The sequence below is a fragment of the Globicephala melas genome, chromosome 7, assembly GCF_963455315.2.
Source record: "Globicephala melas chromosome 7, mGloMel1.2, whole genome shotgun sequence".
NCBI lineage: Eukaryota > Metazoa > Chordata > Mammalia > Artiodactyla > Delphinidae > Globicephala > Globicephala melas.
In genome coordinates, this window is record NC_083320.1 from 112505659 (window position 1) to 112518065 (window position 12407).

At 38.4% G+C, this 12407-nt stretch overlaps 1 protein-coding gene across 5 annotated transcripts in view; it reads right to left on the reverse strand.

The window, feature by feature from the left end:
* The window catches only part of HERC2 (HECT and RLD domain containing E3 ubiquitin protein ligase 2), a 230127-nt gene that overhangs the window by 98680 nt on the left and 119040 nt on the right, over window positions 1-12407 (reverse strand). For all 5 annotated transcript variants that reach the window (XM_060302596.2, XM_030840360.2, XM_060302595.2 and 2 more), the window contains 7 exons: window positions 10718-10985; window positions 10436-10572; window positions 9882-9980; window positions 7992-8160; window positions 7763-7888; window positions 5960-6068; window positions 5703-5842 (listed from right to left, as the gene is read on the reverse strand). In XM_060302596.2, coding sequence (XP_060158579.1) covers window positions 5703-5842; window positions 5960-6068; window positions 7763-7888; window positions 7992-8160; window positions 9882-9980; window positions 10436-10572; window positions 10718-10985 — 1048 coding nt within the window. The remainder of the gene's footprint in view (window positions 1-5702; window positions 5843-5959; window positions 6069-7762; window positions 7889-7991; window positions 8161-9881; window positions 9981-10435; window positions 10573-10717; window positions 10986-12407) is intronic.

Sequence of the window (12407 nt, forward strand, 5' to 3'; positions counted from 1 at the left end):
TAAATACCTAAAATGACTGCAAAAAACTTATTCAAGGTATTTAACCCCAATTTATGAGACAAAGTTCATATAATGCTGATTTATTCCACTTGACTCTCTCAAGTAACAACAGAGTGATACATTTCCAGATAGAACGATACATATAAGCAGCTGGGGGGTAAGTTCAGTAACTGTGCTTACAGAAAACATTCTTATCAAAAAACCTTTCATAAATGCAACAAAAACAAATTTGTGAAGTTTCTACCTCCATTAATGGTATATCTGGAAATTCATCTAGCTCTCCCATTGAGGACAACTAGAGGCAGACAAAACATTTAAAGATGAATAAATCTTGAAAGTATCAGAGTTATTAACAAGGTGATACAGAATTATGGGACCAAAATCAGAGAAAGGCTGAGATGAAAGGTGTCAAGATGAGTGCCCCATGGATCAGAGGCTGCTTTTCCCTGGTGTATTTATCAGTTTCTAAGGAGAACCTTAAAGAAGACACATGGCACTTCTGATGGCTTCCTAGGGCGAGGGGGCCAGGAACCGGAGTCCAGAGCTCACCAGGAAAGAAGGGGATGGCCACAGAAAAACTCACACTTTGGGCTGGGATCCCAACAGAAGAACCCCTAGAGGAAGGGTGAACTCTACAGGGTTGACTGTTTGTGTTCAGATTGCAGCTCTGCATGAAATCACCTCAATCAATGAAACTGGACTGAAGTGAGCCCACATAGTTACTTACCCCAATTACCTAGAAGAACAACCCTCTCCCCCCAATCCGTGGAGAAAGATAATATCTTAGGCCTCAAACTGACTCAAGAAATAATTTTTTAAACATAATGTCCAGTACATGATGGAATGTGAGACAAGAAAACATGACTAAAAGCTATGAGAATGACAGACAATAGAAAGAGACCCAGAGAGGCTCCAGATATTAGAGTTATAAGATACAAATTTTATAATAACTATACTTACTATGTTTGAAAAGACACTGAATATCTCAGCAGAGAATTGGAAACTATTTTTTAAAAAAGAAAGAAAGACTAGAACTGTTAAATACAGTAATTAAAATTTAAAATTCAATGAATAGGTTTATGAGCAGACTAGACTCAGGTGAAAACAGAATTAGTAAAAAATATTTAGAATGAAAAACTGAAGAGCAAAAGTTTAGAAAACATAAACGAGAAGGTGAAAGACTTAGAAGACAGAGATAAGAGTAACAGGTGAAAGAGGAGCCCCAAAAAAGAAGGAAAAGAAAATAGGGCATCGATAATACTGGAAGAAATATTGACTGATGGAAAACTTCCCAAGACCAACAAAAGATATCAAGGCACAAATTTTAAAAGCCCTACTCTGAAAGTTGGAAGAGAAGATCTTAAATGTTTTTACTACACACACACAAAAGGGTAATTATGTGAGGTGATGGACGTGTTAACTACCAACCTTACTGTGGTAATCATTTTGCAATATACATGTACCAAATCATCACATTGAACACTTTAAACTTACACAATGTCATATGTCAATTAAAGCTCAAAAAAGCTGGAAAATTAATTAATTATAAGCTCTACTAACTACAAGAAAGATAAATACAAAGAAACACATATGTACACACACATAAAATTTGTGTAAGATAGAAACAAGAGTACCTCAAAAGCAGGCTAAGGGGAAATACAAAGACTGAATAGCTTTAATGGAACAGTAACTACACTTGCAGCTGACTTCAGCAGAAAAAATATAAACCAAATTACAATGGAACAGTATTTTTAAAGTGCTAAAAGTCCCAGCAAAAATATTTTTCAAAAATAAAGGAGAAATAAAGACACACAAAAAGAGAATTCATAACCACATAGATGCATTAAAGAAAATATTAAGGGCCATTCTTCAGGCAGGAGAAAAATGATGATGGATGAAAAGTGAAACACACAAAAAGGAATAGAAAAAAACTACAATATTAAGTATGTGAAAAAAATCTTGACAAATATTACAGAAAATAACAATCATATGCCTTGTGTTGTTTAAAATTTACATGTGTAAAGTTTTTAAACACAATAATAAAACCATGGTAATTTAAATCAGAATGAGGGTTAATGAAGTTAAAGGGATCTCAGGTCCTTGCATTGCTTAGCAGGAGGGTAAAAGTACTAAATAATATTAGATTTTATAAGTCAAAAAAGGATGTCACTATATCTTGAGTAACTACTAATACCAAAAATGCATATAACATACACTACTCATATAGTATATGAATACACACTAAACGTGTAACTTCTAAGCCAAGTATGTGTGTTGGGGAGGCGGTGGTTGGCTAACTAATAAAGAATGTATCAGTCCAAAGGAAGATGGAATGGAGAAAAAATGGAACAGAAAACAGGCAGAACAACAACAACAAAAAACACTAAGAAGTTGATCAATTAAAAAAATATATTTCAGTAACTGCCTTAACTGTAAATAAATACCTAAAAGATCCAAATAAGAGACAAAGATCATCACATTGGAATTTTTTTAAAAAACAGAACTATCTGCAACCTCCACTAATCACAAGATTACTGAAATATTGAGGGTAAAAGGCTAGAAAAAGATACACTAAGCAAACACTAACTTCACCATAAAACTGCAGGAGACATTCTTTCAGGCATGCATAAAACATGTGTAAAATCCCATTATATGCTGAGTCTTATGATCATACAGAAGTTTCCCCCAAAATGTCAAAGATCAGGCAGGATACACAATCTGAATGCAATGCAGAAACCAATAAACAGATAGAGGTAGAAAATGCTGACATGTTTGAAAATTTAAATATCAATGAATATAAGAAAATAATTCCAATTCAATTTTAAAAATACTTTTAAATGAATGATGATGAGATATTACTACATATCAGCATTACAGGATACAGCTTAAGCCATGCTTAAAGATAAATTTAAAATTTTAAGTTCATATATTAGAAAATATGAATGTGAGAAATTAATGAACTAAGCATTTGGGGCGGGGGTGGGGTGCGGAATCAATGTAAACCTAAATTCCATAGGAAAAAGAAATGAAAAAAATATGAGAGACAGCAATTCAAAGCCAAAAGTTGGTTCTTTGAAAAAACTAATAAAATTGATAAACCCATGGCAGGCTGATCAAAAACAAAACGAAGTATTCAAAGTTAGCCTTGAAAAGGAGATTGCTCTGCAGATTCTACAGATCTCCTTCATAAAGATAAGAGAATATTACAAATTAGGACTAGAAAGGAACTTCCTCAACATGATAAAGGTTATTTATGAAAAACCCACAGCTAACATTATATTCAGTGCTTAAAGACTGAAAGCTTCCCCACTAAGTCCAGGAACAAGACAAGGATGCCTACCCTTGCCACTTCTCTTCAATGTAGTACTGGAAGATCTAGCTGAAGCAATAAGACAGGAAAAAGAAATATAAGGTATCCAAATTGGAAAGGAAGAAGTAAAACTATCCCAGTTCACAGACAACATGCTCTTAAACACAGACAACATGATCTTACATACAGAAAACCCTAAAGACGCCACCAAAAAACCCCATCAGAGCTAATAAATAAATTCAGCAAAGTTGCTGGAAATAAATTCAACACACAAAGTGTGTTGAAAATATGCACTGTAGGTGTGTAGTGTATATTTCTATACACTAGCAACAGATATTCCAAGAAGGAAATTTTAAAAAATAATTTAATTTAATATAGCATGAAAAATAAACCCTTGGGAATAAATTTAACCAAGAACCCATAAGACTTACACACTAATCACAAAACACTGCTGAACGAAATTAAAGAAGACCTAAGTAAATGGAAAGACAACTGACAATTCTGTCCAAAGTGATACACAGAGTCAATGCAATTCCTATCAAAATATTGTTTTTTACAGATGCAGAAAACTCCATCCCAAAATTCATACTGACTTCCAAGGGACACCAAATAGTCAAAACAATCTTGAAAAAGAACAAAGTTGGAGGACTCACATTTCCCAATTTCAAAACTTACTACAAAAGCTATCATAATCACTGTGTATGGTGCGGTATTGATGTAAGGATAGGCAAATAGACCAATGGAATAGAATCGAGAGCCCAGAAAAAAACCTCTCACATCTATGGTCAACTGATTTTCAAAAAGGGTGCCAAGACCATTCAGTGGTGAAGGGACAGTCTTTTCAACAAATAGTGTTGGGAAAATTGGATACACGTGTAAAAGAATGAAATTATACATTATACCATGCATAGAAATTAACTCAAAGTGGTTCAAAGACCTAAATTAAAAGACCTAAAGTTAAAACTATAAACCTCTTATAAACATAGGGGCTGACCTTCACAACTTTGGATTTAAGCAATGATTTCTTAAGTTGACCCAGAAGTAAGTATGACACCAAATGCACAGGCAACAAAAGAAACAATAAATTAAATTTCATTAAAATTTAAAACTGTATCACAGAATCCTATCAAGAAAGTGAAAAAACCACCCACAGAATAGGATATTTGCAAATCACATATCTGATTTAATGTCCACAATATATAAAGAACTCCTACAACTCAATATCAAAAGTTTTAAAATTGAATTGACACGCCCTCCCCCAAAAGATATACAAATGGCAAAAAGCACATGATAAGTGGCTCAATGTCATTAGGGAAACTCAAATCAAAATCACAAGATACTATTTTGCACCCATTAGGATGGCTATAATTTTTAAAAAAAGAAGAAGAAGAGAATAACAAATGTTGGTAAGGATGTGGAAAAACTGAAACAGCAAAAACACTGCTGATAGTAATGTAAGATGGTGCAGCCAGTATGGAAAACATTTTGGTGGTTCTTCAAAAAGTTAAAAGAACTACCTAATGACCCTGCAATTCTACTCCTAGTTTTGAAAACTGGGACTCAAACAGATTTGTACATCAATGTTCACAGCAACATTATTCACAATAGCTGAAAGGTACAAATAACCCAAATGTCCATTAAGAGAGAACTGGATAAGCAAAATGTGGTAGATACATACAATGGACTATTACTCAGCCATGAAAGGAAGTTCTGACACATGCTACAACATGGATGAACCTTGGAAACCTAATGCCAGGTGAAAGAAGTCAGGCACACAAAAACACAAATTTTGTATGGTTCCACTTATGCATGAGGTACCTAGAGTTGTCAAATTCATAGAGACGAAAAGTGGATTAGAGGTTGCCAGGGGTTGGGGGAGGGAAGAATGGGGATTATTGCTTACTGGGTACACTCTTATTTTGGAATGGTGAAGAAGTCTCAGAAATAGATAGTGGTGACAGTGTGCAATATTCCCTTAATCGTACACTTAAGAGTGATTAAAATGGCAAATTTTATGTTGTATATATTCTACCATAATAAAAAAAGATATACTAAAAGATATACAAATAAAAAGACTCACTCTCCGTCTCTCCAATTCCACATCCCATCCAACGAAACATTTACTAGTTTCTTGAGATCCTTTTACTGTTCTTTATGGAAATACAAGCAAACAATCCCTGTTATTCTAATTCCAGTGACCACTCATTGCTTGAAGAAAAAACAGCAATTCATCAAGTGGGTAGGACCATCTTCCCTGTTTTGCTGTGCACACAGTACAGTGCTCACCATATAAATATGAACTTTAAAGAGCAAAGTTAAGTACATTTGTTTCCACAGTAATTATCTCATTAATAATAGTTTGATGAAAGAGAACATAACCAGTCTACTATACCTGGTTCATTTATTCTGCCAAATGTATGCCTGGTGTTGTGTTTTCTGGTTTTGAAACAAGTTTCACAAAAATCGAAGTCATCACAGTTTCTGCATTTGAATCTAGATCCATTGATGGGAAACATCTGACAGCCATCACACCTGTTTTTAAAATAGCCATTGAGTTGAAAAGAAAAAGCTGAGGTCATTTATTAAATTTAATTCCAAAGAAAACCATCCTTCCCAAACAAATCTAGCAATATAAAAATAAAAACTCACGTAACGCCAGGATGAATACTAGGTACCAACTCCATTTCTGATAACAGCCCAGTCCAGTGAGACTGCTGAGGAAAGTCGACAATAACATCTTTTCCATTGGCACTGAAAGCTAGGACAGAACAGAAATTGTCTGGAACATCTCTGTCACCAATAAAAACCTAAAATTAAAATTAAATCTATAGGGCTTCCCTGGTGGCGCAGTGGTTGAGCGTCTGCCTGCCGATGCAGGGGACACGGGTTCGTGCCCCGGTCCGGGAAGATCCCACGTGCCGCGGAGCGGCTGAGCCCGTGAGCCATGGCTGCTGAGCCTGCGCTCCACAACGGGAGAGGCCACAACAGTGAGAGGCCCGGGTACCGCAAAAAAAAAAAAAAATTAAATCTATAATCTAGCTATGGGATATTATATTATAGTTATTTCTGTTTACAAAGAGTACTTCTCTTTTAGAGAGACATACTAAGATACTTATGGATGAACTAACACATGATGTCAATCAGGGATTAGCTTCAAAATAATGGAGGGAGGAGATCATGGATGAACAACTTTGGCCAGGAGTTTGTCAACTGTTGAAGCCAGGTGATGGGTACACAGAAGCTCAGTATACTATATTCTCTACTTTTGTATATGTTTGAAATTTTCCGCGATAAGAAGGTTTGTTTAATTACGCCAAGCAAAAACTCCATTCAATTATCTTAGGGACTAAAAATTACATTAATAACGTTAAGATATCTATTGCCCTTTGGTGAAAGCTACTCCAAAAGTTAACTTCTAAACCAAGTTACTATTTAAATTTATCTTTGTTTTGATTTGTAAAACTTTGAAGAATCTCTTAAGTAAAGAAAACTGTTAAAGTAAAATGTTAAATAAGCTATTTGTTCTTATGTAACCTAAGAAATACTAACACTCCTGCACCACCATTGCAGCCACTTCTAATCTAAGCTGTTTGACAGTAAGAGTTTTCTCCAAGACTGAAACAAGAAAAAACAAGGAAAAATGGCACTGAAGGAGTTTAAAGATAAAATAAAACCACACATATATCTGGATCATTTCTCATGCAATTGTTAAAATGCACATAGTATACCTTTTAAAGTATGCCATGTGTTTGATTTGAAATCTCAAGAATATCACATTAAATATTAGCTGAGGAGAATTTTGTGTTTCCAGTTGCTAACTCCTATCATTTGCACACATCCATTTAAATTTAGTCCTAAATTCTTACACAGCATTAAGAAAAGAGAGAAAAACACTGAGGAAGCTAGCTATTTGGCAGAAGGATTGACAGAACAAGTTTATAGAACCCCAACATGAGACAAGGCCACCCTGAGACTGTAACAGATTGAGATAAAACCAGAACCACTCTTTAACATATCTGGTCACATTCAATCTAATCCAAACCACAAATCCATCCTGGCTGCTCTGCTTCCTTGCTCATCATAACCTCACTGTGAGTCCACTGTTCTTCCTCCTAAATAATCTTCACTAAGATTCTTAGAATTACCCCATTCCTTGAACCCCTCCCCAAATACACAATGCAAACCCCATTAGTCTTTGTTACACCCACTTATGGAGACACCCCATTTTCCAGGGTATGCATCCTCCCAAGTTGCAGTGAGTTAATACATCTGACTCGGTCCAACAACAGGTGTACTCCTGGTCTACAGAGCACTGAAAAGCAAAACAACACTATTTATGTATCATAAGGCTTGCCTTCCACTTGTTTTTCTTGCCCTCGAATGAATAAATTAAAAGTTACATTAGTAGATGAAAACCTGGCACTTGGAGTTTTCTTGCCTGGGGAACATTACCTTTCACAACCCCCGCACTCTGATGAGTCACAGATCCCCACTTGTACTTCGGTGTGGTAACTGAGGCTTTGACGCGAACTTTATCACCAATCTTGATGTGAGAAGGGGAGCTTGGTGGAGGATAGCCTAGAGATTCCAATAAAAAAAATGAACTATAATTAGCATTCATTTCTGGGAACTCTGAATCTAACTAAGAAAGACAAAAGAACTTAATAAAGAATGTTCTCACCTATAAGTTCCACATGAATATACCTAACCCAGTAGGTGCCTCCTTTCTGCTGCCAGTCACACTGCACATTGAGGTCATGTAATCCATCTCTATCCAACTTGATAACTTTGCCCACATCTCCTTCACACACTTCTTCATATGTTCGACAGCATCTAACCATCATTCCCACCTAGAATTAAGTTAAAAATCCAGTACAGTATATAGGTGAAATGATCAATTTTAAGTAGTATTACTCTAGTCCTAAGAAAAATTTCCTCTACCCACCAGCATGCTCTCAAAATCATTTTACACTAAAAGGAACCAGGGCTCTTTAGAAAACTGCCTGGTTCGATGTCTGGGGCAGGAAATATACAAGATGAATTTGGACCAACTTGTGTCATCAAGCAAGGGAGCTATCAAAGATTAACAGGGTCCCTCAAAAGAACAACCTGACCAAAAGGAAAATGGCTGAAACACATCAAATCCATAACAGCCAATAAATTCATCATAATGATAATAAGCAAAACAAAGGTTCTTGGTCATCTTTTTAAGTACCAGGGCACCAATTCACCACTCTGAAAATTGATAACACAAGCAAACAAACAAAAAACAACCATTTATTCTGCCTTTTCTGTGTATACAAACTATATTATAGTTTATCAACCAGAGTTGATAAGAACGTTTTCTTCAACGAACAGAACTCCAGCTAATAAATTTGGAAGGGATGACGAACTTAGAAAATCACTATTGTGGGACCCTTCTTGATTAATTGTGGGACAATTAATAGAGAATGGATGGCGCAGACAACAAGTGATGTTGCACGTTGGTCCATACGATACATTCTTTCCTAAGATGCAGCCCGAGTCCACTCACCCTCCAGCCCTCACTTTGACTTTACAGGAGATGCAGAGGAGAGGGAGGAAGATGAGGGCCAACGTAATTTTAGCCACAAATAAATGGCATGAAAAGGGAAAAAAGAGGGAGAAACTGTTCCAGGGTAAAAAGACACATCACCCAAATGTAAGATGCGTGATCTTATTCGTATCCAACTCTTTAAAAATGACTATAGGGCTTCCCTGGTGGCGCAGTGGTTGAGAGTCCGCCTGCCGATGCAGGGGACACGGGTTTGCGCCCCGGTCCAGGAGGATCCCACATGCTGCAGAGCGGCTAGGCCCGTGAGCCATGGCCGCTGAGCCTGCGCGTCTGGAGCCTGTGCTCCGCAGTGGGAGAGGTCTCAACAGTGAGAGGCCCGCGTACCGCAAAAAAAAAAAAAAAAAAAAAAAAAAAAATGACTATAACAAGCCATTTTTGAGAAAATTGGGAAAATCTGAGCAAGCATTATATGTAAGATGATAGTAAGGAATTATTGTTTATTCTGTTAGGCAATGCGAGGTAACAGTAATGTCGTTATGTTAAAAATAAAATCCTCTATCTATTAGGGATACATACTGTTGACAAATTTATAGGAGAAATGAGATGATTTTTGGGATTTTCCCAGAAGTATACTAACTAGAACAAAAGAATTAAAACAGGAAAAGAAAGGATTTAAGGTTAAAAAGGACTACATAAAGAGCATAACTAAATGTTTAAAATTAGATGGCAATGAGAATAACTTTTTTTTAAATAATATTTTTTTTAAAAGAAAGCAAAAACAGATTGTAAAAGTGTCCAAAACGGGGGTAATCGAGAAGCACAGGGCTGTGTGCCACGTCACTGTGGACAAGCCACCTCTTGCTCTCTGCCTCTGGTCCCCCCGCCCCCCTTGCTCATCTTCTGCTCCTCCGTCCTCTGCTCCAGCCACAGTGGCCTCCCCTGCTGGGTGCTGCACCCTCCCTCTCCAACTTTCTGAGATGCTCAGACATTTGCTGAATGAAAACCTAAACAAAGTTCCAGCCTAAGACAATTACTCACCTGAATATTCTCTCTCACATACACAGCATAATCATCATTACTCAAGAAATCAGCTCGCTTTTTGTACGTCTGGCTCTCTGTTACAACAGCACCAGTAGACTACAAAAGATAAATACATTTTTTTTAAATGGTGAACCAATAAACCTACTTAAAAAGAAAGTAGTTTGTGAAATCGATAATATTAAAAAAAGTATAAAATATTATTCTATGTTTTCACTATGAAATTCTTCATTTAAAAGAGACTAATAGCAACAGGATGTAAGCAGGATAAATCTCAAAAGCTGAAAGTACAGAAAATTTCTGAGCCATATCCAAATTAATCCCATAAAACAACTGGCTCAGAAGTCAACGTGTCGCATAAATAATGATTTTTTATTAAGAGCTCCTCTAATGGCTACCCGACATCATTAGATGTTGGAACAAGGGTCTGTCTTAAAGCTAAAAGTAGTTAAGAGACAGAAAACCCAGGCAGCACTTCGTAGCTTTGCCTCATGCCCAGCAGTGGTGCAGAGGAAACCAGAGCTCAGGACAGATGGCACGAGGGGAGCACTGACCACAGCATAGGCCGTGGCATCCACATCCTCCACCACGTCCTCGTCTGAACACTCCTCAGACCCCGTGTCTGCATCCGAGAGATCCGTGACCTGCACGTCAGCATGGTCCAGCAGCCACCCAACCAAGGCTTCCACGCCTAGGAGCAAGCACACACAGCATAACCACAGTGAGGACCACAGCGCCTGCCTCCCGAGGGGCCTCTGACGTTAGTATTTCAAGGGAAGCCTACAAACAAATGCGTGGGCGCGTTAAGTCCAACACCCACAAGGAAAACCCAGTACCTGGCAAGCCAGCAGCATTCCCAGAGGCGCCAGTGAGTGACTTCAGTGCAAACTCTATGTTCCTTCTAGGAAATCCCATTTCCATGAGCTGAACCACAATAGGCAGAGCAGGACCAGGAGACTGCTTGTGCTTCTTCGCTCTAACTGGGCGAACATGCTGCACAGGAACAGGCGTCGTGGCCTCACTGGAGCTGCAGTCTTCAAACACAGGGCTCAACGGGTGAGTAGACTCCACAGCCAAACACTGACACACGGCCAACGCGGCAGCCTGGGCAAATGGGGTTTGTAAATCAGGGGACTAAGAAGTCTAGGGAAATGGAAAGTACAGACTACTACTATGAACTGCAGTACAAAACTATAGAAAGCCCTGGCTTACATGTGTATTTTTAAATGAATGGATAAAACATGTTTAAAAACAACAAAGACAACTTCCATAGTCGAATGCAGAGGAAAGATTCAATAGTCAAATAACTCCTGCTTCAGTACACACAGAGTCTACCTAGTAAATGAGCTAATTATCAATGTCCACTGAGGAAACTTCACAGCAGCCCTGAACGCTAAGCGAGCGAACACAGGTGAGAGGCCTGATGGGGTGGGAGAAAGGGACCCCCACCCTTCCACATGACAGGTCAGTGCCCACAGCCTCCCGCTTTCTTCCCTCTGCACGCAGGTCAGAGATGGCACAGGACCCTCTCGTGTGTCACCAAATCAACTCCCAACTATTCAAAGGCAGAAAAGCCACTCTGGGGGTTAAACATGGTATAAAAAAAAAAATGAGGGAAATAAAGAATACTGGGTAACAAATTGCAATGCATCAATGAATACATGCATCACTGTGGCCTGCAGCTGGGAACTGCCTGCCTCCAGACAGGGAGCCCTCTCGTCCACTTGCAGCTCTCTTTCCCTTCTCTTCAATTGTTCTCACAGCACTGAGACTTGCTCTTTTTTTTTTAACTGAACACGTCGGAAGGCATTCGGAAGAAACAGAAGACACCCGTGGGCCTTCCAGTGCTTAGGAAGTGTCAAAAGCCTAGGGTTTTGCTGTGAAGTCCGAATAACTGGGAAGTGACAGGCTTCCTAAAAGCTTACAATTCAGAACCAGATCGAGCTAGGGATTCTGGTTCTGGTAATGGAGAGGGGACTGGACTAAGCCTCTGCCGTGATAATAATTATGAATTCTGGACAAAATATTTTTTAAAACTGTTTGAAGGTCACAGAGAAAACAGGAACAGGTGCAACCTTGGCCACAGGGAAGCCCACAGGCAAGCTGCTAACAGGGGCACTGTCACTGGACTGCGGCCTGCCAGAGCAAGTAGACGTGAGGGAGAACCACAAAATGCACATGCGGTCTACCCTCAAATCTTTGGCTGACGGCAAAACTAAGCGTGTGTGAGACTCAAGAACCCAGCCAAAAGAAACTGCTGGAAGGCCCAGCGCTAGGGAGACGGTGTGACATCCCAGTCCAACCAAGTTTCAGCACGTTGCTCAAGATGTAAAGGTCTCCACTGAAACCTCAAAGAGATTCTAAATCCCACAGAATTAAGAGACCAGGAACCAGGACTAAGGGCAAAACAAAAATAAATCATCACCAAAAAGTCGAGAACCAAGCCTCCTTAGACTGAGGAAAACTACCAGGTACTGAACCATCTACAAAAATAAAATTCCACATTCTCCAGAGGAAGGTGACAGA